We start from the raw sequence: 27,882 nt of genomic DNA, 5'->3' as shown, positions 1-27,882 counted from the left end.
GATAATCTGCAGATACTGAGAGCAGTTCTTCTGCACATGCTGACAGGGTCAGAATGTTTTCCGTTCCATGAGCAGCATCCTCGGGCTGGGGCTTTGCTGATTTCTGTCGGTAGCTTCAATTAGTGAATGAAAACCTGTGAAGGCACAGGTACATTCGGGCTATGCTGGCCAAGCTGAGGGAAGTGCAAAGTCCAGCAGCATGACTGGAAAGTGCCTCTGCCTTATAAAATACAGTAGCGTGGATCAGGACAGTTGGAGGGTGAGAGCCCCAGGGGATTTGGTTTCAACTGACTGTCGCCATGGGCCATGCCCTGGTACCACAGGCTGCACAGGAACTTACTGAGTCACACAAAGCAAATATTTTTCCCTTTGATTTTCACCCTGAGAAAATCTTGAGCTGACCTTGTTAATCCTATGTGTTACAAACCTTCCCCTGTACTTTATCAGGTTTCAGGCACAGGATAGTGTTACCAGCTTAGCACCTCTGGAGGCTCCTGCCAGCATCCTGCCTGGCACCCTGCCACCCTGCTCAGCCTCCTCATCTTCCTGGAAGGAGGATTCCCAGGGCGATCCCGATGGCCCCAGGACTCCCAGGCTGGCAGGACTATGCTGGTGCTCCTTCCCGATAGGGATGGAAGTTGAAGAAAAGCTGGATGGCTGCGGCCAGCTCCAGCATGGTGCTGCACATCTGCAAGGTCTGGTCTCTCTGCAGTGTGGTGATGACAACAGAGATCCTGCCAGCTTCTGAGGTTGCAATCTCTTATATGATCTTAATCCCTGTGTCTGGAATGATGCTCTATGGTTACACAGAGTGCTTGGGGCCTGCTATTCTCTGTCTCCCTTAGTTCAAGTCCAGCATCTCAGGGCCTGAACAAGGGCTCTGACACAAGCTGTGCCTGTGGTCGAAGGTCTGACCCCACTCTGGGTGCTGTGACAACACTCCTGGAACTCAGAGCTGTTGGAAAAGAAACAATACAGTAAACAATGACATGGATGGTGCATAACACCTACTGTCCAAATGGACCTAGCCAAGCACATTGGCTGATGCTGAGCCCAGAGCTGTGCTATGCTGGGGCTGTGTGGTGCCAGGGGGGTGAGGGGAGCTCTGTCCAGGCTGCAGGGCCTGGTCAGGGGCTGGGGCTGCATCAGCTGCACTTGGGAAGCTGATGTTGTCCATCTGCCTCTGGATACAGATGTGCAGAGCTCAGGGACAAAAGATTTATGGCCCCTTTCCTCCCAATATTAAGGGATAAGTCTTCTCCCCGGCCTGGTGCCTAAACAAACACGCTGAGCGTCACGTGAGGAGGAGGGTGGGAATATTTGTAAATGCCTCTCTGGAGACCAGCAGTCTAATGATGGCCTCGCAGGTCACCATGCTGAGCACCTGCTCAGATCTCACCCTGCACTGGCCACCCCATGTCCTGCCACTCCAGAGATGGATGCTGTCCCCGCAGCCTGGTGAGGGAGCAGCCCGGGGCTGCGGCTCACGGAAAGGTCGGGGTGATGCCACGACAGAGCCCCCACGGCAGCTCTGCAGGATCCCAGCAGCCACCACGGATGGGTCTGGAAAAGAGTGGCGAGAGGGCAGGAGGTCCCACGGAGACGTACACGGCAGCGTGCTGTTCGGGGGTGTCCCCAGGCTCACCCAGCCCTGTGGCTCTGCAGCGAGTGGAGTGCTGCAGCCCCAGCGATACGGTTCCCAAAGGCTATGGGGAAGGTGGCACGGGCCCGTAGCGCGTCACAGCCCCTGGAAGGTGCCCGGGCCGGGGAGGGCGGGCGCGGGGCGGGGGCAGCAGGCGCTGGGCTCCGCTACCCGCGGGCTCCCTCTGCCGACATCTCGGGCCCAGCCCCACGCTCCCGCCGCACACCCGCATCGCCTGCTGTCCCACACGCCGCCTCTCCCCGACACATGGACACTGCAAAAACATTTCCAGCCCCAAATTCATCCCCCTTCCTCAAAAGCTGGCACGGGCTCAGATCTGCAGGCCTTGCCGGAGGAGTCTGGAACACAGCGCCAAGGCCTGGAGTCCCCTCCCCATCCTCCTGCCGGGACCACAGGAACATTTTGTGACACACATCTATAAATAAAATGGAAATATTTACTTTTCTTTTTTTTAAAAAAAAAAAAAGAGTCCCTGACAAAGTGCTTTACTGAGGATCCTCACCAGAGAGGTGGGAGGATAAAGGTGTTTGACCGGAGGTGTGCAGGAGAGCAGGGCAAACTGAGGCATGAAATGGCTACATCCGCAGTGGATGACCCCCAGGAGGGGACCTGACTGCGCTCAGACCTTTGCCGAGGCCACCAGTCCCACTTCTCCTCTCAGAAGAGCCCGATAGCACCATGAGCACCACGAGGGCCACTGGGCCACCAGTCAACACGCTGGGAAGGGTCTCCTAGGGGGCCAAAGTCATGGTCACTGGAGAGGCATCAGGAGCACTGCCTAGTTCCCTGTCACTGTCACCGCAGGGGGATCACCCACTCAGGTGCCAGGTAGCAGCTGGTCGAGGAGGACGAGACTGAGGCCACTGTGGTGCAGTGGTTGTTTTGGAGGTGACTGGTTTGAGCTACAAGCCCAAAGTCGGTCGTGCTGCAGCGTGGCTCTCGTGTGCCCTGGTCTGGCCATCCTCTGCGGTGGGGTTGGGGCAGACGGGGAGCGTGGATCCTCTGGGCAAGGCTCCAGCCTCAGGTGTTGCAGGGTTCAGCTCTGCCAGGCCGTGCTCACACAGGACAGCCTGTATGTTGTGTGGCAGCAGGCCCGGGGTCAGCAGCAGCTCTTCTTGGGCTTGTCACTGGGAGTGAGTTTGATGGAGTCAGTTAAATAGCTCTCAAAAATCCCCTTATACTGCAAAAAAACAGAGAAGAGAAAGGGTGAGTGGTGTCAGCTAGGAGCCAGTCTGAGTCAGTCCTGATTCATGATTGAAGACAAAATCCAGGGAAAAGCCATCTGGCTCAGCCGAGGAGTGGGAGTGCACTGCTGGGCTGGCGAAGGGACAGAAAAGCCCCGTGGGATGGCCACTAGAGGACAGTGCTGGTGTGCTGTGCAGCCAACACCCACTCCCATCACCCCGGGCAAAGAGAAAATCACCCCCCAAATGATGGAGTGGGAAGAGTCCTCCAGAGCTCCTCCAGCCCCATACTCTGCTAAAGCAGGTTCCCCTCACTCAGGGGACACAGGAACGTGTCCGGGTGGGTTTGGAAACCTCCCAAGAAGGAGCCTCCACACTCTCCCTGGGCAGCCTGGGCCAGGGCTCCCTCACCTCAGCACCAAAGGATTTTTTCTGTGTGTTTAAGTGGAAGTTTTTGTGTTCCAGTTGATGTCCATTACCCCTTGTCCTGTTGCTGGACACCACAGAAAAAGTTGTTGCCCCATCCTCTTGACACCCACCCTTTAGGTACTTATAAGTGTTGATGAGATCCTCTCAGCCTTCTCTTCTCCAGGCAGAACAGCCCCAGGTCCCACAGCCTTTCCTCACAAGCAAGACATTCCAAAGAGCAATTCTTATTCATTTCTAACTGATTTAAGATATGTTTTAAGAAATCAAACACTGCTGCACTTCTCATTCCTGGGGCTCTCCTACCCATTATAAATAGCAGTTATTCTGCATCAGAGGGTGGGCTGGGAGGGTCTGTCAGAGCAGCTCTGAGGGGGCTGAGGTTGACTCCCACCCTGATCCCCGGTGAGAAGTGCTGCTCACCGTTGTTAGTGCCTGCTTTGCGAGGGTCTCAAAAGCCTCTGCAACGTTGATATTGTTCTTGGCACTGACTTCAAAATAAGGGATGTCCTTCTCCTTGCACCATGTTGAGGCTATCTCCTTGGACACCTGTGGGAAAGGAAGATGGAGCCACAACACAGCCTGGAGAGTTAGCAGAGGTGACCCTCCTCACCTATCCAGACACTGCTGGGTGAGGGCAGGATGCTGGCAGTGCAGGCAGCTCTCTGAGATGCTTAACTCCTGCTGCCTTCAGTGAGGAGTCTGTCATGAAGGCAGCACCAAGAGCCCAGCAGCTCCTTGCCCAGTAGCCCAGTAGGTTTTCATGTGAATCTGGGAAGAAGGCTGGCTCTGCCAGCGAAGGGTCAGAGCTTGTAAGCCATTGGGGCACTAAGGTGTCACAGTCCACACACTCCTCTTTTTCCTCCACCCTTACCTGCCGATCACAGATGTCTATTTTGTTCCCCAGCACGACCATGGGGAAATCTTGCTCCCTTGGAATGACCTTCTCCAGAAAGTCGTTTCTCCAGTTGTCCAGGGACTCAAAGGACTCCCTGTCTGTCACATCGAAGGCCAACATGCAGCCGTCTGAGCCTTTGTAAAAGGTTGACACCATGGATCGGAATCTCTCCTGTCCCCCTGTGTCCCAGATCTAGGGCAGAGAAGGGCACAGCTCCAGGCAGACAGCATGAGCAGTGTGGGTGTTGGTAGCCCTGTGCTCTGTTAGGCTCAGGGGATCAGCTTTAGGGAGTGCTAAGCCCCCAAAAGTTGTGTGGGATTTCAGTACAGTTCAGCTTGGTGCTGCTGAAAATCAGATCCTGTAAATCCACCCTCCCACCTCACCACACCAGTAGGCATCTGGAGAGAGCAGGTCATGGTGGAGCACACATGCCCTGGGCAGCCTGGGTAGTCCCAGCTCCACTCACCTGTATCTTCAGGGGTGTGTTGTCCACTGCCAGGACCTTGGTCAGGATGCTGGCACCCAGTGTTGTACGATAATCTTCGTAAAATGTCTTGTGCACGTACTGGTGCAGGAGGGAGGTTTTGCCCACACTGGTGGGAAGGAAAGGATGCAAGCGAGGCTTCGCACTCAGGCAGGCTCAGAGGGTCAGTCGCAGCAGAGAGAAGGGCAGCAAACCCACCCCAGCCCCCCGCCAGCACTCACGTGGGGCTTCCCTCCCATTGCCAGTGCTGTTCCTTACCCCAGAGCTCCTATGATAATTATTTTCAGATCCACTTTCTTGCTGGCATCCATGGATGGGCCCTGTGGGATGAGAGTGGGGTCATCTGTGGATGAGACCATCTCCCGGTGAGCCCTGTGGTGCTGGTGGAGGTGTGGGAGTAGCTGCTTCTCCCCAGCCTCTCCCTGCTCCTACCCTGGCTGTTCTGGGGCCCTGGACGGTGCCACATCAGTGCTGTGCCAGCACCGTGTCTGTGCTGTTGCATCCCGGCTGTAGTGAAGGCAGAACCCCCTGTGCCCACGTCACCACCCAGGACTGGTTCCTGAGGTGCTAGTACATGTCCAGACATGCCATGAAAAGCTGCTGTGAGCAAGTTGCCTGCCTTTCCCTCTCCGTTCCTGCCCCTAAACCTGGCACACATTAGAAGTCTGGGGGGAAATCACATTCATTAAAGATGACCACGGACAGCTGGACCTTCCTGGGTGCCCCAAACAGAGCCCAGGGACGCCACCCAACCCAGGACCACCTCAAAAGGCTGCATCCCCAGCATGTACTGATGTCTCACATGCCCCGTGCCCACCCACTCCGAGTCAGGAGCCCCAGCACCTCCTGCAACCCCCTCCTCAGGCAGGGATGATCATCCTCTGGCCATTTCAGCAGCCTGGTTGCCACAGTGGTGTCAGGCACAGTGCCAGCCGAGGTGCAGATGGAAACACTTACTGACAGCCTCAATTCTGCATTTTTCCCTCATGCGTTGTCCAGCCTGTGCTATTCCCCTTGGCACATCTCCCCTGCCAGGGCAGCTCTCAGAGGCAGGGTCCAGGCTCTCCTGCACTCCTCTGCCACCCCAGCCTGGCTGTGGGCAGAATGTTCGGTATAGGCAGAGCCTCATGTCTCAGCATGCACAAACTTTCCATTCCCTTTTGCCAGCACGAGGCAGCTTTCTCTGAGGCTGGGCGCTTTTAAACGCAAAATGGGGCTTCCCAAGCTATTTGCTCGCTGTCTGTTGCTCTGAGGTTCCCACGCTCAGGCCCGGGGACCCGGGGGACTGGAGGACTGGGCACTCACCTTCCAGGGCATCGGTCTGCTGGGCAGCCGAGGCTCTCGACTCCCTTCCAGCCGGCGTCCCGCGGAGGGAAGAGGCAAGAGAGGAGGAAAAGGGCGGCCGTCCGGGGCGCGGATTCCCGGGGAAGGCGGCTGCGGGGCCCCGCGCCGTGACATCAGCAGAAAGGGGCCGAGATCCTGCCGGAGCTGCCGCGGGCGGGTGCTGGGAGGGATTGTCTCGGCATTTCCCTCAGCTCTGGGGCACTCCCTGGCTCAGGGTCTGATAGGGGAAAGAGAACAGGTCTCCGCTCATCCCTGCGGTTTGGGATTAACTCTTGGCCTCTCCGCTTGCTCAGGATTTCCTCGTACCTTTTACCCACCTTCCCAAACCCCTTATCTGGGTTCCTGATGGGGGATTAATTAGAACAAAAGCCGGGCGGGGCTGTCGACAGCATCCCGGGGCCCGCGGGAGTCGCGCCGGACTTTGCTCGGGTATCTCCGATAGCGTGAGATGGGATACGCGCTTCGGGGTCGGGGAACAGAGCTGGGATGGTGGCAAACGAGGTGGAATTGGGGACTTGGTCCAGTGGAGAGAGGAGGAATGAGGTTGCTTTGTGGGGGCTGTGCCCTCTGTGCAGCTTCATCTCCCTTTACAGACAGGAGAGGGGCAGAGTGGGAAGCAGAAGCATTTGCAGCCCCTCAGTGCACCATACGACATCCTCACAACGCCCAGTCCCATGCAGCACCCATGCCCAACACCAGCATCCCACAAGCATCCCAAAATAAAAGGACCACGTCAGGATGGGAGCCCCAGCAAACAGAGCTGATGACAGCAGAATGTATTCAAATGGCAAGGGGGATTTCAGGGGTCTCAGCCACCACCCTGAAGCAACTGAAGAAGCTTCTGGCCATCTCTCAGAGCATCAGGCTGGTGGCCATGGCTCTGTTGGGAGAAAACCCACTTGGCTGCAAAGGCAGAGCTGTGCACCCCAATGTGCAAGAGCAGGTCCTGAGCCTTTGCCAATTCCATAGAATTTGGAGTTGGCACCAGGAGCAGGGTGGGACCCGCAGGTCCCCTTGTGTCCCCAGGCATGGAGTCCCTCCAAGGCCACCAGCTTTTGCATTACCTTGAGCTGCCTTCGTTTTTGCAGGTTTTGTTTTACTGTAGACATCCCTCACATGATCTCAGGGAATATCACTGCACTCAGCAGTACAAGCCCTCCTCCTCCTCCTTTCCAGGTGTAATTTTGGGACCTGTCTGGCCAGAAAAATCTGGTTTTTTCCCCCACAGGGCAAGCGTGGGGAGGAGCTGGGGTGAGACAGGAGAAGAACCAGAGCCAGTTCTCACAGGTGGTGGGTTAAAGGCTGATATTTCCCTAGAGCAGGTCTCTCCTAATCCCTGTTTTCAGACTGTTTTCATCATGCTGCTTCACCTTTGCCCTTGCAGCAAGTCTCTGCTGTCCACCCTCCTCCCTCAACCACTTCTGCCCTCATTCCTCTCACGTGTCCCTCCAAGCGTGGTGGGATGGAGTTTTCTCACCCAGTCAGATGATCATGTCTCTCTATGTCAGGGGAGATGGTGTTTCTCGTTGCATTGCTGCAGCTGATGCCCACAGCCACTTCTGCTTTTGGGCACGAGAGACTGTACCCATCTGGATGTGCACCCCAGGCTCAGTGCTGGCTCTGGCTTTTGTTTGGTTTTACCAGAAAAGGGTTTTTTTTCCCCAAAGCTCCTGGTGTAAGTTTTGTCCTGGATGAAGGCACTGGGAGCAGTGGTGGAGTGGAGGTGATGTCCAAGGTGTTGCTCAGCAGCTCCTGCAGCCACAGCTACAATCTGGTTCTGATTGCTTCACCAAGTCAGCAATTCTGAGGAAAAAAGCGTGGGCTTTGTGCCCTGTGACTATGAGGAAGATCTCACAGCTAGGAGATGAGGAAACACAGGCTGGAGACTGCCACATCTGGAGGAAAGGCTGATGTGGACAAGGAGAGGACGGGCTGTTCCCTGCAGCAAAGCTATCAGGGCAGTGAGAGTGAGGGAAGGGGAAGAAAGCAAAATTGTCCAAGTGACTGAACTGTTCCCTATGGCTGTTGGGCCCCCTCAGCTCCCTGGGGCTCAGTGGGAGCTGAGATGCTCTCTATTGAGATGCTCAGTATTTGCTGGAGCAACATCCCCTGAGCATCTGCCTTGTGTGACAAGGAGGGCTGGAGAAGATCCCCCCAAAACCTGTCAAGAAGATATGGGATGGGATCCCAAGAGCACACAGCCTCAGAGCAGTCCTGGTCAGGTCCAGGCTGGGACACCTGTTGCTGCTGGCCAGTGCTGGGAGACACTGGGTGGTTGTGTAGGGGAAGCTGAAGACCTAAGGCTGTAGCAGTGGGCTGGTGCCAGGCAGCCCTTGGTGTGGTAAGAGTTAAACTGGAAGAGGGAGAGGAGACCTTTGTCCAGCTGCCCTAGCACCTTATCTTCACCTGAAAGCCTAGCTGAGGTGAAGTCAATACAGGAACCGGTTACAGAAATCATTTGCTGATCAGTGGCACAATCAGTGTTTCTGAGGAAGGCAGATATTTTCTTTCATTGCAAACGACAAAGCTGAGCTGCAAAGTTTACAAACAGATTTGAATTTTCTGGTGCTCTCCGCCCCAACCCAGATGTTTGCTCCAGTCTGGGGAACATGCAGCAGCCTTGAGGGCTGTCCCTGCTGTGGGGCCGCTTCAGCCGCAGCCGGGAACGCCGAGCAAAAGCACAGATAAAAATAACCCTCCTCTGTTCTTCCCTTTCTCGCTGCCTTCCCTGCATGCCTCAGGGTGCATCATACATGAGCCGCCATTGCTCATGCTTTCTCCTGTATCCCTTGCACCATGAGTGTCACATGTGCTGCAGTGACCCCAGAGAGCCCCTGGCTAGTAGCCCCCTGAAGCCTCCCCCCCCACTGCCTTCTGAGCCAGTCCAGCCTGTGGCCACTGTGGCAGAGTTTGCCTTCTCTCTGAGCACACACCAGCCACGTTGTCTTTGCAAGTTCCCCAGGGGATCAAAGCAAAATTTAGTGGAAATCACTGCTTGTTCTGGGAGGTTTGTGGCATGGAAAGAGCCCTGGGGTCTCTCCGAGCTCCTCCTTACCTTCTCATTTGCAAGCATTGCTCAGCCTGCTGAAGAAACGTGTTCTGCCAGTGAACTCACTGCTCCCCAGCCCCTGCCCTGCCCCTGCCCGCAGCCGCCACCTCGGGCTCAGCGGGGAGCTCAGAGATCCTCACAAGCTGCCACCCAGGACTTTCTGCTCTACCTGGGCAATACTGTACCTCCTGCACTTCAAAGGCCCCCTCCAAAGAGAGGACACCTAAGTGACACTGGGCAGTGTGGTGGGTTCACTGATGCCTTCAGCTTGCTGCGGAGAGGGGCAGGACCCAGGACCCAGGGAAGGAGGACTTAATACTCCAGTGCAACCTGGCTGAGATCCGCAGGGTTGCTGCTGTGCTAATCATCATGAAAGGTTTTGTTTTCTTAAAGCTTTTATTGACTCATGTTCAAAAAATGAGATTCTACAACACAGATCACAGAGACACCCAAGGCGTTTTTATATTAAGTATGAAACAGCTTCCTGGCACGGACCAAACTTCTGCTGAGCTCTTTGGCTGTGTCCCTCGGGTGTCTTCAACACCCCCCGGAACACTGATGCAGCATTAAGTGCCCCTGACAAGCCCAAGGACAGCAATCCCAGGGCTCTGCTCCCCTCCTGCCCCACAGGATGCCACTGCCCTAAGGGACAGCAGGAGCCAACCCCACCCTGTTATTTCCACGGTCAAAGACAGAGTAAAACTGACGGATGAAAACATCGCCCAAAATCCAGAGAGGCCCAGCGGGAGGGGCGATGTCCATACCCTGGAAGCCGCTGGTGCAGAAGGCCATGCCATCACTGTACTCCTGGGGAGGGAGAAGTGCAAAGCTGGAGGTGAACCTGGGAATCTTATGCAGTGCAAAGCAAAGTGCAAAGCACAGGGGCTGCCACCCACTGGGACTCATGGCTCTGGGCCACCTTTGCCTTGGAGCCATGGGGAATGTGGGGCAGAGGGGCCGTACCATGAGGGTGTAGGCTTGGGCGCTGAGCGTGTAGGGGAGCCCATTGATGGTGAAGGTCACATTGGGCATTATGCTGAGGTTGCTGCACTCCACGGCGTACTGCGGAAGACTGGGGTGGCTCAGCAGAGCTGATATCTCCCGGCAGGGTTGGGGGGGTCCTAGGGCTTTGCCCCTCTCCTCTCCCAACCCTCCCTCTCACCTCTCCATCCACAGGTGTGGCACCAATAGAGCTCTGCAATTCTTTTATGTCCTTGGTGGGGCCTGTGATGAGCGAGGTCCCGGTGTCCACGATGGCCTGGCAGCCATTCTCGCAGAAAGCCACTGACCCTGCTAGCTGGATGCTGGAGGAGGAAGAGGAAAGAGAAAAGGACCGGGAGGGACTTTTCTGCTCCCCTGCTCCAGCCCAACCCTTCCCTCTGGTCCCAGCACCACTCACTTGTCCAGCTGGATCTGCCAGTATCCTTGCTGGGTGACTGGCACCCAGTTAAGGGTCCCTGTGAAACGAGAGGGGTCAAAGCCACCAAAGAGCAGCTCTCCTCCCAGGGAGGATTCAGGGTTCCTGAAGGGAGAAGATGTTTTACTTTACACGTTGCATTTTAAACTGCTGGATTTATACCCCCTCACTTCCCACAAAGGCTTAGAGTAATTCACTTTATTCCTGTAAAGCCTGAGCCCTGTGATGCTTGGCACGGTACCAAGAAAACCCCTTTACTATCTCAATACAACATCCTTATTTTAGCAGCCCCCCTGTAAAAGCAACGTCTGAGTCTAAGTAAAAGACCTGATCAAAGCCATGGCCATACGTGCTCATGTAGACAGAGAACATGGGCAGCTCCACCAGATTTTGTGCCATCATGTTGTCAAAGACAGGGGTGATCCCATCAACAGCCAGCGAGGGATAAGCCAGCCCCAGCACCCCGTCAAACTCGGCATCCAGGAAGGCTTTTCCTGGCTCACTGACGCTCTCTGCGAACTGCTGGTTGCTCACAGTGAGACCCTCAATCTGTGGGGAGGAGAAGACTTGATGACAGTGCTGAGTCTGTAGGGAAGTCCCAGGGACATTATCCAGAGCAGGAAAAATCAAAGATGACTCACGACCACTTGGTCAGATCCGATGACCCCTGTCAAGCTGCCGGTCCCATACTGGATGGAGAAGGGGATCCCTATCGCCTGGTATGTGCTGGACTGTGACGGCTGAAACTTGGTGTGTGCATCTGGGGAAGAAGATGAGACCTGTCAGCAGAAATGCCATTTATCTGCACAGCCACGGATGGCAGGAGCCCCTGCCACAGCCAGTGACAGTGACTGGCCTCAGGGCAAAGCAAAAGGACAACGTGGCATCGCCAAAATGCCTGGGCCATGGGCATGCTGCCAAGGGAGAGGGCTGCTGGAGGGATGGGACAACAGGGCAAGCTGGCATTTGGAAGAGGAGTCAATCGTACTCTCTATCAATCTGCCTGAAGGACCTGAGGTTTGTGAAGGGGAGTGGAATTAGCTCGTTCAATATTTTGATGACACTTGAAGCTCAGCACTGCTATTCCCGTTTCAGACAGAAGCAGCCCCACGGGCACTGCTGTATCCAGCTGTTTTCCTCAGCCCTCCTTGGGCTCTGTTTGAAGTACCCAAGGAGGTGCTGGAGATGCTCCGTGTTCTGGGGGATCACTGCAGCTGGCTCACTGCCTGTGCTTTCCACCAGCCAAGTCCCTGGGCCACCCACCCGGATCCATTCTCTGTGCCTGCCTTGTTCTTGCCACCCAGGCCCTTGCTGACAAGTTACATAATGAACTATCATCTCTGCTTGTTTGTTTACAGGTTCTCCCATAGGAATGGCCAAAAGAGCAGGGCCAAGATCTGCAGTGGGCTGCTGATGTTGGGTGCAGGTGGTGTGATCCACCCCTGTGCTGGAGCAAACAAATCCACTGGGGCCTCCCTCGCCACTCCCCTGGGTTTCTGCAACCTGTGTGTGCCTGAGGCCACCCCGAGAGGGCCCCTCCTGCTCCTGCTGCTCTCGGGGGAGTCACTCACCGCAGGCTTTGCTGACACAGTAGACAGATGGCACCCAGAGGTTGGAGGAGCCTGTGTCAAATATTACGGTGAAGTTCTGGGGGGGAGTCCCAATGGAGATCTGCCCAAAATACTCCATCTAACAAAGAATAGAGCCCAGACTGTCATCAGCTGTTGACATGCTAATAAATGCTTGTGAAGGGGTATCTGCAGAGGACTAGTGGGGTTTGTTGTGGGGAAGGGCTGGCACCTGGGCAGTGTTTAATCTGGCACATTGTGCCAGGTGAAATAAAGGAGCCGATTGTTTAAGGAACAAGGCAAGCCTAGAACAAAAGGCAGGAAGGTGGGTGTAGGCTCCATCCTCCTCCTGCTGAGTTCAGGTAACACTCATCATTGGGATGCAGACAGTGACAGGGGCTTTGAAGACAGGACCCTTGTGCTGCTAGGGAATGGGATGGGCCTGGGGAACCAACCCACCCCCACTGCCCCCCCAACAGTTCTGGCTCTTTGTCCTTTGTGGTGGAGTTTGATGCCTGTGGTAAGTGTTAGTTTTGGAGGAGATCTGTATCCCTGCCATGTGCCTGAGAGCACTGTGGGCACGTGTGTGCAACAGGCAGGGAGAGGGCAGGCAGCACCTGCTGCGAATGCGTTCCCTTGTCCCCACTCAACATCACCCTCCTGAGAACAAAGGAGCAGGTGGGAAGCAAGCCCTGGCACACAGGGGCACGGGCTGCAGCCGGGAGCCCTTTGAGCATTGGGACCGCTCCTGCAAACTCATGTGCTTCCAGGGTGTCTGCAGCACCCTGCTGGGACTCAGTACCCCACCAGCCCTCAGGGCCACCTTGCTTACATCCAGATAGTTGATAAGGGGTTCATTGGCCTCTGTGAAGGCACTGCAGTCCTCGCTGTACTGGACCATGTTGAGCCTGTGGGCTTTCCAGAAGTGGGAGAGCTGCCCGCGGTCCCGCAGAGACTTGCGCAAGGAGCGGTGCCGCACCAGGGTCACCCTGGGGATACAGGGGTCCCGATCAGTCACCTGCGACCACAGGTGCTGCCCATGTCCTGCAGTCCTCATGTCTACTCCGAGGGTCTCAGCACTACTAGGACACAGGGCTGGCACCTGCTTTCCCGTATCCCCCACCACAATGCTTTCTAGCCGAGCTGCAGCAAAACAGGGGGACTTGTTCCGGTTTAGGAGACAGCAAAGCAAGTACAAAGCTGACAGGGAGGTATGCATGCCCCAGCACAGGCCTGCATGCAGCATTGTGATGGGTAGGAGCTCAGCATGACTGATGGAAAAGCACTTTCCAGCTGGGAGAGGGACCAGGGCCAAGCTGAATTCACGCTGGTGTTTTCTGCCCTGTCTGCTTGCACAGACCTCAGCTGCAGGCAGCAGCTCACCTTGCAGAAAGGGTCTGACAGAGGGATGGAGACAGCCCTGGAGCTGATGGATGGGAGCAAACCAGCAAAGCACAGCATGGTCCTTACACTCTGGGCAGACACGTGGTGTCTGTGCCAGGGAAGCTCAGCTCTGCCCGCCCATTGCTGCTGTGTCTGGCACTGGCAGGACCCTTGAAAGGAAGCCCTTCTGAGAGCCCAGGGAGCTGGGGTGCACTGTGGGGACCCTCTTACCTTTTCAAGCCACTGACCAAGGAGAAGCAAAGCATGGCAAGGAGGAGGAGGTGTTTCATGTTGGTGGCACTGGCTTCGGCTGGGCTCTGCAGGTGTGGGCAGCGCTGCTGCACTGTTCTTATACCAACAGGTACACCCTGACCCCGCTTCACCAGCGCCTGTGATAACGCCCCTTTCAATGTCAACACCAGCCTTCGGAGGTAGGAATGAATCACTAGCCACATCCCAGGCGAGGCAGAACCGGGGCAGGGGGTCAAGTTTGTTTTTATGGGCGAGGGGCTGATGGTGGCAGAGTGGCATGCAGGGACCTGCCAGGCACTGCGCAGGGGGCTGTGACAGATGCTTTTAGGCGCACCAAAGATCCCACAGCAGGAGCAGATTAGAGGCCAACTTCTCATCCGCTGGAAATTGCTGAGCCAGTGAAATCCCTCCAAATGCTCTGAGTGAGCATTTCCTTTTTCTTTTGCCCCACAGCTCCCCCCAGGGACCTGCCCGTGGCCATGGGGTGCCACACACCCTGATAGGGGGATGCAGGAAAGGGGTGTGTTCATAGCATTGGGTAGCTGATGAACAAAGTTTAAAAGGCAAAGACTAAAGAGCAGTGATGAACTGCTCGGGAATCTGCAGCTTTCCCTTTTAAACAGCAGTCAGTGCCATCAAAGTGCAGTCAGAAGCAGCTTTGCGTGGGAGACAGATATGTGTTGCTGTACAGTCACTAATGGGCCCTTCTGCAGGGGCTGGTTTTTGTTTAACACAGGATGGACGTCTCTTTAAGCCTCTGTGGATGCAGATAAGAAATGCTATTGAACAAATAACACCTTCAGATAGCAGGGGAGCTGAGGATTTTCTTGCTGCCACCATCTCAGACTGGTGACTAGGGATTTGTGACAATGCTGTGTGGTCCTTGGGGCTGTTTTCCATCTTTATGACACTATGCAAACTGGTGATGGGTGACACAAAGGGAGGGGTTTAACCCAGGGAGTGTGTAATTAACAGGGTTTCTACCCTCAGCACTGTGCTAATCAATTTGTCTTTTATCTCTGTTAGTCTATTTTATCCAAGTCCTCGGTCATAAAATCCAAGTCCCCATCTGTGAGGCAGAGGGGTCTGTGAGCCCAACACGGTCACGTGCAGCCACGGCCAACGGGGGTGGCCTGAGAAGGAGCCACCTCATGGCTCTTGTTAGGGAGGTCTTGTGTCCCCATCCCTGCGTGATGCTGCTGGGCCCCTCCTCCACTTCACCCAGAGATTAAGCTTAAAAAAATCTGATGAAAGGTCCCTTCGGTGTGAGCACAGAGACACGGGGTGCAACGGGGCTGATGCTGATGGCAGATGCAGCCGTTCGTTCCACGGCAGATTGCAGACGCCCAATGCCCAGGGTTGACTGAGGAGCTTTTATACAAAATTATTCTCCATTTCCCCTTTACGATGCAGTTTAACACACCAGCCTCCTTCTTGTCATAATCATATATTCACAGAAGGGATTTTATAAAAACCCTTTTTCCTAAAACTAAAGCAATTGCAGGAAGTGCCAGACGAGCTGAAAGCAGCAAGTGATTGTTACAGACATGGTTTATGACCTGAAAATCCTGTAAGAATATCCAGCCTGAAGGGTTGTTGGGCTTCTGAGATAAACATGAGCATGAGCTTAGTACAGATAAGCTGAATTCTGTAAGCAAAATATTTTACTTATTGGAAACGATCCCCAATTGGATCATAATAATCTGCAAACTTGTGAAAGTAGATTCACAGTTAAATATGACAATGGAAGAAAGACAGAGACCAAACCTTTCATTTAGAGATTTTTGAAGTTGAGCAAATCTGTTTCTATATTTATTTGGTACTTTTTAACACCCGAACTCAAAATTTTTATTTCAAGTGTAACAAAATGGGGTTTTTTTCTCTTTCTTTTAAGAGCCAAAAAAAAGGCTTTGTTGCATGCATACCTCATGGTTTGAAACGCAGTGTGTGTGCAAATGGGAGAACTGCCCTTGTTTCAATACCCACTGCCCTTCATGCTGCTTTCACAACACCTCCTGATGTGGTGGAGACAGCCCAGACCGACGGGACCAGACACTCAGAAACATTTATAAATCATTCACCCAGATTTTATTTATAAAACCAGGGGCCTTTCAATCCATTTTGTTAATAAAACAGCAGACAAAGCACTTGTGTTCAGTGCAGATGTAATGAACAGTGACTGCCAGCTACTGAAACATCCTGGGTCTTATAAGTAATATATGGCCTCTCTACTGTCCTGTATGGCTTCCAGGCAGCAGCTGTCAGAACACATATCTTGACCCATCCAGTTCACATGCTTGCCCCCAGAATCATTAGAAATAGGGGTTGCACCTTCTGTGGGAAACAGGCCTCTCGCTGGCTCATTGTACACTGCTTCACTCATTTTAAGCAAGCTGCTTTCAGGCTAAAAATGTCATCTACGTTCTTTTTTTCTGTTTCGTTTAGTGCAGCCACTTCCACGATTAGCTCTGATTGAAATCACACCCAAGAAGCGCTTTCTGAAAAGCCTTTTTGTTCTGTGTATCAAATACTTCTTCCACCCATTTTTCTGTTTATACTTCACCAAGCACCTGAAAGAGTGAAACCCTGCAAGAGCAAACCCTCACTTTAAATAAAACAATCCCCAAACCATGCAAGCTGCAGCTAAATTTAGCCATGCAGCTAAATTTAGCTAATTTAGCCATGGCACGGGAGCTGTGGATACAGTGGGACTGACCCCTCCCCCCCCCCCCCCCCCCATGATGACGCTGAGAGATGGTGTGATCCCAGGGGATGGAGGGAAGTGTGGTCCCATGAGGACACAGCTCGTGAGGTGAACCCCAATGGTGCTGGGCAGCTGTGGGTATGACAAGTTTCTCAAGACCAGTTTATTTTTGCTTGCAGAAAGTGCAGACAGATTCACTGGGATGCTGGGATGTCTCCCTGGGAGAGGACTGCAATGGGAGCCAGCAGACGCTGTCCACATGAGTCAGAGACCCCATGAGAAGGGGAGATCCTTGCTCCCTGCCCGTCTCCTTCCAGGGAAGAGGCCCAGAGAGGTTGGGCTGCTGCAGGTCATCGCCAGCACCACACACTGTCTCAGTGAGAGAGCTTCAAAATCATTACCCAGTGCTCCCCAAATCTGCAGTGAACCAATGAGACTGGCTCTGCCAATCTGCACTTTGTCAAGTGATGCTACAGGTGACTATTGACCACGATATTTCTCCAGAAAATGGTCATGTGGAGGCCCAGTTATCCCCTACAGACATTCAGCCATGTCAGGCTCTGCCACCATCACTATTATGATTCAAAATGTTTTACCCCTACAGAAGACTTTGATTTGGAAGGACCCAGAGCAAGTTTTTGTGTGGCAGATGAATTGCTCGGGGCTGAGCCAGCTCCACTGATGCCAGGTGTAGCTCTCTGCCTTCAGAGACCACTTTGCTCCAATGAAGCTCAGCTGCATTTTAGCACAAAGCTGCTGCAAGATGGAGCAAGAGGAGGGACACAGCTGAGAGAACCACCCTGGAGAGATAGAGCATCCCCAGCCCTGGAACAAAAGTGGCCACAGAGCAGTAGAGAAACACCTAAAAATATTTAAATGAGCCAGTTGTCAGAGGGGAAGCGTCATGGAACCTGGTGTGGGTTCGTTCCTGCCATTGCCCTTTGGGTAGAGCGAGACCGCATCCGGCACCAAGAGCTTCCACGCTGCTCGACCCTCACAGCTGCATGGCCACAGAATGCTGCCAAAATACCCTTAATGCCCCTCTCTCCTGCAGGAAAGGGAAGGTGCAGAAGGATCTGGGTCTCAGATAAAACACCACTGGACATCACATGCCACTGTCTGTTTCAGGAGATGCCTCCGGAAGCTGAGGTACTGTACACCACGATGCGTTTGCTGTCTTTGTCTGAGGGATGTCTGGAGGCACCTGCCACTGCCAGCCTGAGCCTCAGCCTCAGCCTAGGGCTGCAAGGCCTGGCTCAAAGGGCATTCAAATCCTCTGAGTTATTCCTGTGATTTTGCTTACCTTTACAGTGAGCATAGAGATGTCTTGGACTCACTACTGGGTAATCAGCTGAGAAGGAGCTCTTGAATTCAGTAGAGCATCTTGCTTGAAAAAGGGTTAATATCCTGGGGGCTGGAGGGAGGCTCACAGCAGTTATTTGACACACCAAAAAAGTACACGCACTGCCAGCATCTTACTGGCTGTTATCTTCAAAATAGATATTTCAAGGCACGTATGCATATCACCTCCTCCATCTCGCCGTACCCCATCTCAGCAGAGAGGCTGCCTGCCACTGATATTTGGATTTGGGTCTTATTTTGCAATTTCCTTTTGAACAGCTCATTTTTCAGATCGCTATCTGCTGCAGCAGCAGCTCCTGGCCCACAATAGGAAATGAGCCATTTAAGAATGGCAGCCATTTGAGAAGGATATTTGGGGACAGATCAGTTCAATAAGAGAAGGGGAAAATTCCAGCCAGGAATGGATTTTTAGCTTGGCAGTTGCCAAACTGTTTGGGTAAATGGAATTTCGCAGGAGATTGGTGAAGCTGATGGAAAAGCCTGTGATGGATTACCCTTAAAAATGTGTTATAGCAGAAATCATAGAACCCGATCCATAGGATGGATAATGCCTTTGCTCTAACTATCAATTTATCAGCCTATCAATCATATTATTATGGCTCCTTTAATCATAGTATATCAAAGCTGTATTTGAAGGTAGCCCCTCTACACTAGGCATTTATAAACAGTAAGTATATGGGCATTGAATGGAAACTTAAGGTGCTTTTTTTGCAAGTGAAAGCTGACAAAATGAGTACCTCTGACTGCTGTCCTTGATTATAAGTCTCTTCAGTATTATGGCCAAAAGTCCCAAGCTAGGGGGCCCAGTTCAACAGTATATGTTTTCTGGTTATGTGCTTTAAGTCTCCTTAAATTCAGATTTCATTCACCTGGAACGAAATTTGAAGTGTTTTAACTGGAGATGCAGTGAAGGGCCCCTGGACATTTCTGGTTGCATGTGGACTGATGCAAGAGCCCAATACGAAACCCACGGCCTTCTTTTGGTTGCTATCCTCTATGGTTTGGTTTGGGGTTTGTTTTTCCAATTATGGTTATCAAATATTTTTTTTGTGGATTAAAAAAAGAACATGTGAGAGAGGATTAAAGCCAGAAGGGTACATTTCAGTTCTTGTTTCCATCACCACTGTGGCAGAGGCAGCAGCTCCAGTGACATCTCAGATGAGACTGTGTGTAAAGCCATGACATCAGGGAGAGCCCATGGCTGTGTGTGGGGAGGGCTCACACTGGCACTGAGAGCCTCACGCAGAGGGCAGGAGGATGGCTACCTTCATTTTGCATTTGCAAGGTCAGACCACTTCTTTCCAGTGGCAGACCTGACCTTCAGTTGATGTGGAGCAGCTTGAAGCTCAATGGGGCCATTTTGGTTGATTGCCACCAGGACTAGCTGCCTCTCTTTGTCCCCTCTGAGAGCTCCAGCACTTCACTGAGTGTCACACAGACTGCTGACGGGCCCGGGAGGGAGGATGAGCGGTTGCGAGTGGTAAGTACAACTCTGCAGAGAGTGGTGAGCCCCTGCAGTGAGGGGGATGCTCTGAGATGGAAGGACATCTGCTGTGGATGGGCACCTTTCTGTTGGTTCCTCAGCCCTGGCTTCACTGAGTTTTGGTGGGGGGATGCTGTGCTGGGGGCCGGGTGCATGTGGGGATGATGGAGACACCGCGTCGGCTTTGTGCTGCGCTGGGGGAGGCTGGGTGCTCTGGGCAAGGAGGCCGTTGGCATCCCAGGGGGCATCGAGAAGAGTATGGGCAGCAAGTCGAGGAAAATTGTCCTCCCCCTCTGTTCTTCCCTTGTGAGGTCTCGTCTCAGTCCTGTGTCCAGTTCTGGACTCCCCAGCTCAAGAGAGACAAGGGAACTGCTGGAGAGATGCCACTGCAGGGCCACCAAGATGCTCAGGGGACTGGAGCATCTCTGTGAGAAGGAAAGGCTGCGGCCCCTGGGGCTGTTCAGTCTGTAGAAGAGGAGGCTGAGGGGGGATCTCATCAATGCTGATACCTCCTCGGCAATCAGGCTTTTGAAAATGCTTCTTAAAATGAGAACTCAGAAAATATGTGTAAAGAGCACTAGCCTTTTCTGAAAATGAAGGCCCAGAGTTTTGGACACATTGCCTTAAAAACAAAAAGCAACACCAAAAACTATACCAGCAAACCTTTCTCTAAAACATGCCTTGAAGCAATGACAGCCAAACAGCACCTGAAAGCTTTAAAGTAATGTGGTTACTATTTTTCTCTTGTTCAGGTGGATGCTAGTTGCCACCTCAGCTGTCACCTTGATCCTATATGCCCTCCTCTTGCTGACACTTTACATCATGCTCAGCAGGAAAATAGGTAATTTACTGTCTTGTTACCTTTACCTGTTGTGTTCCTCTTTCTCCTCACACTTCTCCAGTTCAGAGAGTGGAAGTAATTTGCCGAAGCTTAACCATCCCCTGGTCTGTAAAACACAACAAAGCCCTTGTTCGGGGTCTGGGCTGCTGTGGGGGGAGGGCTGGAGCCAGGCACCCCCAAGGAGCTGGTGAACCTTCGGGTGTGATGGCCAAAGGGTCAGGGCAGGGCTGAGCCACCGGTACCCCTGTGCTGTGCCAGGGGACAGTGCTGTGGCCAGTATCATACAGGGTTATACAGCCTTCTGTTATCTCAAAACCATTTTTATTTATTTCTGTTGTTTTTACAGTGATGGAAAAATACTATCAGAGTCCACTTGCGAAATATTAATTCAGATAGAGCTACAACTTCCATCAGGAAGATGTTTCACATAGAACTGTTGCCCACATTCTACATAAACAAGTTCTTCTTGGCCCTGTGGGTCAAACTAATTTTGAACTTGCACGGGGAAAAGGCCCTGATGGTGTGATTTGACACTGGTGTCTTTCATTATGGGAGAACAGGGCACCCAATCATCTCAGTGACTGAATCGACTGATACTTGCCCACTCCAATGCGTAACAGGAATTACTGTCATGCCAGTGGCATGTGCTGAGCTGGCTTTACTGCAGAGCAGTGCTGGTGCTCAGGGAGCATGGCATGGTATGTGGGGGTCTTGGGATGGAGCAAGGAGCTCACTCGCTTCTTGTTGCAGGCAAGCAGGCAAGTGGCAGCCCCACAGCGCAGCCCCTGCAACCCCTGCAGCCCCCACAGCCCCCAAGCTCTTCAGCGGGAGGGGAAGGAGCACCAAGACTGACTTACGCAGGTAAGGGGGATCCTGCAGCATCGGGGGGTTGTCCTGGCACGTGAAAGTACTCGTTTGGCATTACATTTGTGCAATGCTGTTTTCCTTAACCTGCTATGAAGACCCTCCTGGCCCTGGCCTGGAAGAGGGAGCAAGTGGCTGTGTGAAGGTGACAGCCACTTGCAATTCGAGTTACCTTTTGCCTCCTCAGGGCTTCTCTTGCCCAGTTCCCCACAGGGAGGGATGAAAAGCAGAGGGGTCACACCAATGCTTTTTGGATATTCAGTTCTCACTCTCAAGTGCATTTGCTTTTTCTCCCTGATCCTTTTTCCCTTTAACACCCCCAATTAGTGACGGAGGTGTTAACATTTCCTGTTTTTAAGGGAGCAGTGACACATCTTCAGAGACCTCGGAGGATTCGGACAGCAGCCCTTCCTGCCCACAGGTACAGATATGGGCAGAGCCTTTGCCAAAAGCTACCACAGCAGCAGAGGTGCTGGCACCGTGTCATAGAATCACAGGGTTGTTTTGGTTGGAAAAGCGCTTTAAGCACATTGAGTCCAACCCCCCACACACCCTGTCAAGCCCACCACTAACCCACGGCCCTCAGCACCTCAGCTCCAGGGCTTTGGGATCCCTCCAGGGCTGGGCACTCCCCCAGCTCCCTGGCCAGCCTGGCACAGGGGCTGACACCCCTCTCAGGGAAACAGTTCTGCCTCAGCTCCAGCCTCAACCTCCCCTGGGGAAACTTGAGGCCATTTCCTCTTGTCCTATCCAGAGGGATGGATGAGTCCATCCTAGGTGGATGCAGGTTCCTGACCTGGGGTTTTTGTCTGCTTCTGTAGGGGCCTTGCTCAAGAGAAAACCTCAATTACACATCCCTGGTTTTCCCTGCGAAAGGCCACGGGCCAGGCCCTGCTGGTGACTATGAGAACATGAAGACTGGGGTGGACTATGTCAACGTGGACCCAAAGAAGAGGAAAGTAGATTTCTGGTCTTGCTCCAGCCCTGTGGCATCCAAATCCATTGAGTACACTGAGGTGAAGCTGTGACTTTCAGGGTGCTGCTGAAGCAGTTTCGAGTCAGACCACTGCCAGGACAGGGAGATGCCCGAAGGCCCCGTCAGCTGCATGACAAGGGCTGTCCCTTCCCCTGGGGCTGTGCCTGGCACAGGCTGATGCCTGACAGCTTTTATTCCTTGTAACGCTCTAACCCACTGACACAACTCGCTTGGTATTTTACTCAAATACATCACTGTTCCTGCAGGCTGCTGAGTGTGGAATGGGAAGTGTTCCTCCTACCCAGGCTGAAATGTGCTCTCCAGTTTTGTGTGATGGCCCTTTTTCTCATTTCATGAAAGCAAATGAAACATCTGCCCCCTGGCCCCTCAAAATGGGATGTGGTTTGGGGAGGGAAACAGTCTTTCAAAATATCCACCCAAACTGCCTGACATCTCCTCCAAACCATGCTTGTTTTGCTAATCACCATCATAAAATCCTTTTAAATGCAGCTCCTCCACTGGCTTTGCCTTTGCTGCCCAACAAGCAGAAACCATTTCTCACCATCCCCTGCACCCCTTTTCCTTTGAAGCTCAAAACTTTTCCAAGTCCCCATCACCCTCAGAGCTGTCCCAGGAGCTGGGGGAGTTGTGCTGCGAAGCTTCACCCCCCAGCTGAAAGCCATGACCATCATCCCAGCTGGCAAATGGCCCAGGGCTTCCCAGAGTCTTTATATCCCTTCTGTTCAAGGCGGAGAATCTGAGCTGACTGCTGGTGCCTCTGGGCTGTGAGGGTTATGTGACTCGGCCACAAGGCTTTGGGTAAGCAAGTCAGATTCCTCTCTGTCTTGTAGGGAAGGATGATATTCTCTTTTTCCCACCTTTTGCTTTTCTTACTTCATCCCTGCCCCAAAGGCCCTGGGTGCAGTGGTTGGCCTCTCTGCAGAGGAGGGTTCAGTGTCCTGGGCTGCGGCTCACACCACTGCTCCCCCTGTGATCTTGTACCTGGTTTCACATTTTCCTGAAGAATTAGTTTAATTCCCAGGGGACTTGGAGTACAGCACCACACTTCTCTTAACAAAACTGAGTGGGAGGTTCTCAGCTTGCAGAGAGAAGCCTGGGGCTGTGAAATGAACAGGCTGGGCAGCTGTGAGCTTCTCAGAGGTGCTGCTTCCCCTGTGTGTCAGTGATGACATTTGCCAGGTCACCTTCATGCTCCTGACGTCCAGGAGAGCTGGTGCCTGGCCAGCCCTGTGCTGATGCTCACTGCCCTGCTCTTCTGCACCAAACCCCTACTGCAAACAGAGCTGGTTCTCCCTGTCACCCTGCATTGTGTTACTCTTGACTGGAGAAATAAACTTGTGAAGTGCTGAGTAAAAGGAGCTGTGAAATAACTGGGAACTCTGTTAGGGGGGTGGAGCTGCAGCCTCCTGGCAGAGCCCCCCTTCTTCAGTGCTAGAGCTGCCTCAAGTGTGGTTCAAACCAGTTCAAATCAATAATGTGCTTTCATGAAAAGTTGTGAGACGATTGATTGGGTATTGATCTCGGGAGGAGGGTGTCATACGCTCTTGGTTTTAAAACCTTGTTATGCAGATCCAACCCAACTTGAAGGGCACATGAAGGAAAACGTTCAACAACCCGAACAATCTCTGGGAAACATTGCTGAAGGCCAGGAGAGGTGGGTTTATGGGACAGGAAATGAGGTCAAAACCAGCCAGTGGGAGATTCTGAAAAAGCTTATTCAAATGCTTGGTGATTAAAATTGGAAACAAGCAAAGATTTCAAAATACTTTAATCTTAGTGTCTTATTTTTACAGATTTAGCCTCCAACTATAGAGCCAATAATGCACTTTGCTTTCAGGGAATTTGGTACCTTCAATGTTCACTGTGGCACTTCATCCCCCATCAGCAGCTTTTGAGCTCAATTCCCTGAGCAGAGGGATGCTCCTGCCTGCATCACTTCTGAAACAAAGCAGCTTCTGGGAGAAGCACACAGGCAACGGCCAGGCTGGAACTGCAAGGTTAAGGCTTGTGACTCCGAGCTCATTGGAGCCCTGGGTGGTTTCTGCACTCTCATCTCTGGTAAATAAGGCAAAAGCAGCAGCAATTTGAGAGCAGCAGTTGAACAGGTTGCAGCAGGTGCTGAGCAGTACGGAGAGGCCCTGCACAGTGACCTGGGGCTTAAGCAAACCTGATGGAAGGTGTCAGGGCCCAGAGGGAGGATCTGCCTGGGGAAACTGGAGCTGGGCTGGGGCTGGGCAGCTCTTTGGTGATGTCAGGGCTCCGTTTTGGCTACTTGCACTTGTACAACAGCAGAGGACATTTCTGCCCTGTGGCTTTGCTCCAGCCCCATCCCTGGCCTGAGGAGATGGGCAGGGATCTGTCTCCAGATCTTCCTGGCAGCAGAGGGCAAAGACATGCAGTGGGGGTCATGAGAAAGCTATCTGTGCATCTTCTGCTCTGCCAGCAAAGCACTGAGGATGGGAGGTGAGTAACTTGCAGGGAGCTCTCAGCAGATGTAGCCATATTGCCTCCTACTGTGCTCAGGATGCTTTGCTGGTGCCTGTTAAACACCCAAAGCTCAGGTCTCTCCAGGAAGACACACTGGTGCAGCATTTCCCAGTAGATATCTGGATGTGAGGAGAGCAGCCAGGCAGTGAGAGGCTTCCTGAGGTACAGGGGAAGCAGATGCTGTGGTCAGCCAGTGACTGATGGGGCCCTGTCCGTCTCTCCTGCTGCTCCCAGCAGATGCAGCGTGCACAGTAGCAAGCACAGAACGACAAGATGGACAGTGATGCTGTCCAGGTTAAGCATAGCTTTTTGCAAAATGAGATACTGCCAAGTAGGGAGAGACACAGCTCTGCAGTGACAATGTTTGTGTGGTCACATCTGGTGGCACCTGTCCTCAGTGGAGGGATGAGGCCACTGCTGGAGCCTACAGCATCACTGACTCAGTCACTGCCTCCTCGCAGTGGGGCAGGGGGAGGCTGGCAGGGCTGGTGTGATGCCCATGGCTCAGGATGGTGGTTTTCCTGCTGCAGAGACTCCCTGTGGAGCCCCGTCTCCGAAGCCTGGGCTGGGGGCCACCCCAGCAGGACAGGCATCGTGCTGCATCCCGGAGCAGGTGCCCAGTGAAAAACATGTAAATCCAGGGGTTGCAGCAGCTGCTGAGGCTGGCCAGCAGCATGGTGATGGTGAAAGCCACGTTAGAGGACTCTGGAAAGGCAAAGGAGAGAGCTGGAACACTCATGAATTAGGTACAGGCCTGGCTGGGTCCCAGTGTGCAGCAGGCAGGACCTTATGGTGTCTTTTTTGTCTCGGGTGTGTGTCCCCTTTCCCATTCCCATCCCCTCTGACCAGCATTCCTTTGGATAGGAATGTTTGCAATGTGTCAGGAGGCTCTGCCCTTGGCTGAGGATTATAGGAGAAGGATGTACTGGAGCACATCCTGAGGGAGAATGCTGGGACATGAGACCCAGCAGCTTTTGGACCTTCCTTCAGCTTACTTGCTGGCCAAAGCATCTCTTAGAGGCGTTTCAATCCTGGATAGAGTGCCTTCTGCCTGGGAAAAGGCTAGGAGAGCTACTGAAGCACTCTGGAAAAAGTCAACCTATGAAATCAGAAATCTACTGCTGAAACCTCTGCAGCTGCCTCAGCAAAAGCCTCACATGAAGGAAGAAACATACATGGCAAAGACATTCATATATGTCTTAACCCATTCCTACAGGTGACACCGTTGTTTTCCAGGATTTTTTATTTTTGCTGAAAGCATGATTTGGCTCTGCAAACTGGTTTCTGTAAGTGCTATTGGGGAGCAAATCTGTGGCCTTCCCCATGATTCTTAAAATGATAGCTCTGGGTCCCAGCCCAGCAGCCCCACCACTACTCACCATCATCTGGAGCATCCTCATCCCACACTGACCACATCTGCATGCTGAAAAAGGGTGCCCAGCAAGCGACATAGGCCACCACGATGACAAAGGTCATCTTCACTGTGCGAATCTTGGCACGGGAGATGGTCCGTACGCTGCTGACTCGCGAGGGCTGCCCGTTAGGACCCTTCCTGCCCTTCTCAGGGGAGCAGGGTGCAGGAGGGGCAGCTGCCGGGAAACCCCCCGTGCCAGGGGCACTGCTCTGTGTCTTGCCCTTGAGGTTCTTGCAGATCTCATAGCAGATGAGGCTGTAGCAGACAGTGAGGATGCCAACAGGCAGGATAAAGATGCACAGTGTGGTCCAAGTGATATAGGCTCGAGCTCCCCAAGGGTACCTGAAGTCAGCCCAGCAGTCCAGCACCCCTGAGCCCTGGCGCACCTCCTGGAGGGAGAAGATGAAGATTTGAGGCAGGCTGAGGAGACAGCTGAGCAGCCATGTAGCCCCGATCATCACGTAGGCCTGTCGGCTGGGCTGCTGCAGGCTGTGCAGCGGATGGCACACGGCCATGTACCGGTCCAGTGTCATCATGATGAGCATGTAGGTGGAAGCAAACATGCTCAGCACCTGCAGGTACTTGACTGCCCTACAGAGCGGGTCTGGTCCCCAGAAGCGGTATGTCACCTCCCAGATCATCTGTGGCAACACCTGGAAGAGTGCAACACCCAGGTCACTCAGTCCTAGGTGCAGGATGAAGAGGTGCATCCGGCTCATCTTCTTCCTCAGGCGATACATGGCCAGGAGCACCCCCACATTGCCTACGGTCGCCACAGCCAGGATAGTGGCCAGCACCCCAATCTCTGCCTTGGCCAGCTCCTCATCCCGGGTATGCAGGAAGGTCAGGTTGGGGTCCCTTGCCAGCATCTGGGGGCTCAGTGGCTGCTGGCCATGCCCAGGCCAGATGTAGTGAGAACTGTTCCAGCCCCAGCCTGGCTCCATCCCTTTGAGAAGCTCTGCAGGAGCACAGGCACCTATGATGCTTGTCTCTAATGGCCTGTTAAAGCCACCTCTGCCTCTACAGAACTGAGCTGCTGGGTTCAGTGCTGACCCTGGGCACTCCTGCACCAGCTCCTGTGCCCCTGGCCAGGGCAGTTGGCCATGCCTCCTCCAGTGGTCCCAACACTTGTGCAGGTCGTCACCTGCTCTGCCTCTTGCTTCTCAGCATCACACTAATCCTGTGCTGTGCGGCTGCAGTTCCCCTCTGGTAAATATTCTCAACAAACAAAGAAGTGCAAAAGCTTCTGGCTCAGTCGCTGGTTGTTTTCTCGTCTGCACTAAACACTCCCAGATTCATGTTTCCCTCCTGCCTGCTCATGCTGAGTCCCCTCTTCCCCTCTCTGCTGGTACATTGAAGGAGAAAGGGGAGTCCTCTTCGTTGCTTCTTTTTAGTCCAGCAAAAGTATTAGGAAAAGCTACAGAATTTGCATCTCTTTGGCTGTTTCATTCCAAGAACAGCAAAAGTCAGGTGAGTGGCGGTGGAGTCCCCGTGTCCGCGGGAGGCGAAGGCGCTGTTGGCCAGCGCTGGCTGCAGCTCGCCGGGCTCTGGGATTTATACCCCGCCCCGCGCTGTGAGGGCGCTGCCGCGGGCAGGAGAGAGCCTCATCCCCTCCCGCCGCCTCGCCGGGCGCCATCAGTCCGGGGAGTTGCCCGCGGCTTTCACCAGATGCGATTTCTAGGCAAGAGTCGAGGGCTGAGAACCTTCCTGCGCTCCCACCCTGTCTCCCGCGTCCCCCTTTCCTCAGCCTGTCAGGGCTGGGGATGCTCTGACCCTGAGTTGTGCGGTCCCTGCCAGTCTCACCTCCCTCAGTCTCTTCCTTTGGCTACTGTTGGTTCAGCAGGAGAAGCCTCTGTCCCAAGAGCTGGGGATGAGAGGCTGCAGGTGCCCAGAGCGTCTCCTGCACCAGGAGACAGATGCCTGTTGGCTTTGTGCAGTTGGGTCTCAGCCCTGCAGCAAAGTCAGTGGAAACCTAATTTACTGGCACCATGTCCTGAAGCTATCTGCTTTGATCTGCTGTCACTCTCCTTGTGTGTAGGATGGGGATGGAGATGGAGATTAT

At 53.5% G+C, this 27,882-nt stretch overlaps 4 protein-coding genes across 6 annotated transcripts; 1 reads left to right on the top strand and 3 right to left on the bottom strand.

Annotated features, from left to right (window-relative positions):
- Positions 1-2,115: 2,115 nt before the first annotated feature.
- RAB7B (RAB7B, member RAS oncogene family) lies at positions 2,116-6,040 on the bottom strand. Of its 2 annotated transcripts, XM_010204527.2 has the most exons (6): positions 5,961-6,040; positions 4,914-4,975; positions 4,638-4,764; positions 4,148-4,363; positions 3,697-3,822; positions 2,116-2,843 (listed from the first exon to the last, which is right to left on the bottom strand). In XM_010204527.2, exons 1-6 carry the CDS (start codon positions 5,970-5,972, stop codon positions 2,763-2,765), a joined length of 624 nt encoding a protein of 207 aa, XP_010202829.2. In that variant the 5' UTR covers positions 5,973-6,040; the 3' UTR covers positions 2,116-2,762. The 2 variants fall into 2 exon arrangements, with proteins under 2 accessions (XP_010202829.2, XP_061869625.1); XM_062013641.1 differs by lacking the exon at positions 5,961-6,040 and having other exon boundaries at positions 4,148-4,305; positions 4,877-4,948.
- Positions 6,041-9,690: 3,650 nt separating this feature from the next.
- Positions 9,691-12,944, bottom strand: CTSE (cathepsin E). 2 transcript variants are annotated; one of them, XM_062013558.1, is made up of 8 exons: positions 12,866-12,944; positions 12,037-12,154; positions 11,107-11,225; positions 10,815-11,014; positions 10,448-10,570; positions 10,211-10,352; positions 10,012-10,110; positions 9,691-9,855 (listed from the first exon to the last, which is right to left on the bottom strand). In XM_062013558.1, exons 1-8 carry the CDS (start codon positions 12,932-12,934, stop codon positions 9,691-9,693), a joined length of 1,035 nt encoding a protein of 344 aa, XP_061869542.1. In that variant the 5' UTR covers positions 12,935-12,944. The 2 variants fall into 2 exon arrangements, with proteins under 2 accessions (XP_061869542.1, XP_010202828.2); XM_010204526.2 differs by having other exon boundaries at positions 9,691-9,852.
- A 6,227-nt stretch (positions 12,945-19,171) lies between these two features.
- On the top strand, positions 19,172-22,077 carry RHEX (regulator of hemoglobinization and erythroid cell expansion). Its single transcript, XM_010204530.2, has 5 exons — positions 19,172-19,214; positions 19,970-20,058; positions 20,809-20,919; positions 21,282-21,343; positions 21,744-22,077. The coding sequence occupies exons 1-5, from the start codon at positions 19,198-19,200 to the stop codon at positions 21,948-21,950; spliced, it is 486 nt and encodes a 161-aa protein (XP_010202832.1). The 5' UTR covers positions 19,172-19,197; the 3' UTR covers positions 21,951-22,077.
- Positions 22,078-24,830: 2,753 nt separating this feature from the next.
- AVPR1B (arginine vasopressin receptor 1B) lies at positions 24,831-26,764 on the bottom strand. Its single transcript, XM_010204529.2, has 2 exons — positions 25,786-26,764; positions 24,831-25,111 (listed from the first exon to the last, which is right to left on the bottom strand). Exons 1-2 carry the CDS (start codon positions 26,762-26,764, stop codon positions 24,831-24,833), a joined length of 1,260 nt encoding a protein of 419 aa, XP_010202831.2.
- Between the last annotated feature and the right edge of the window lie 1,118 nt (positions 26,765-27,882).

This window comes from Colius striatus, chromosome 22, assembly GCF_028858725.1.
Source record: "Colius striatus isolate bColStr4 chromosome 22, bColStr4.1.hap1, whole genome shotgun sequence".
Lineage (NCBI taxonomy): Eukaryota > Metazoa > Chordata > Aves > Coliiformes > Coliidae > Colius > Colius striatus.
This window is presented reverse-complemented; position numbering and strand designations above follow the sequence as displayed.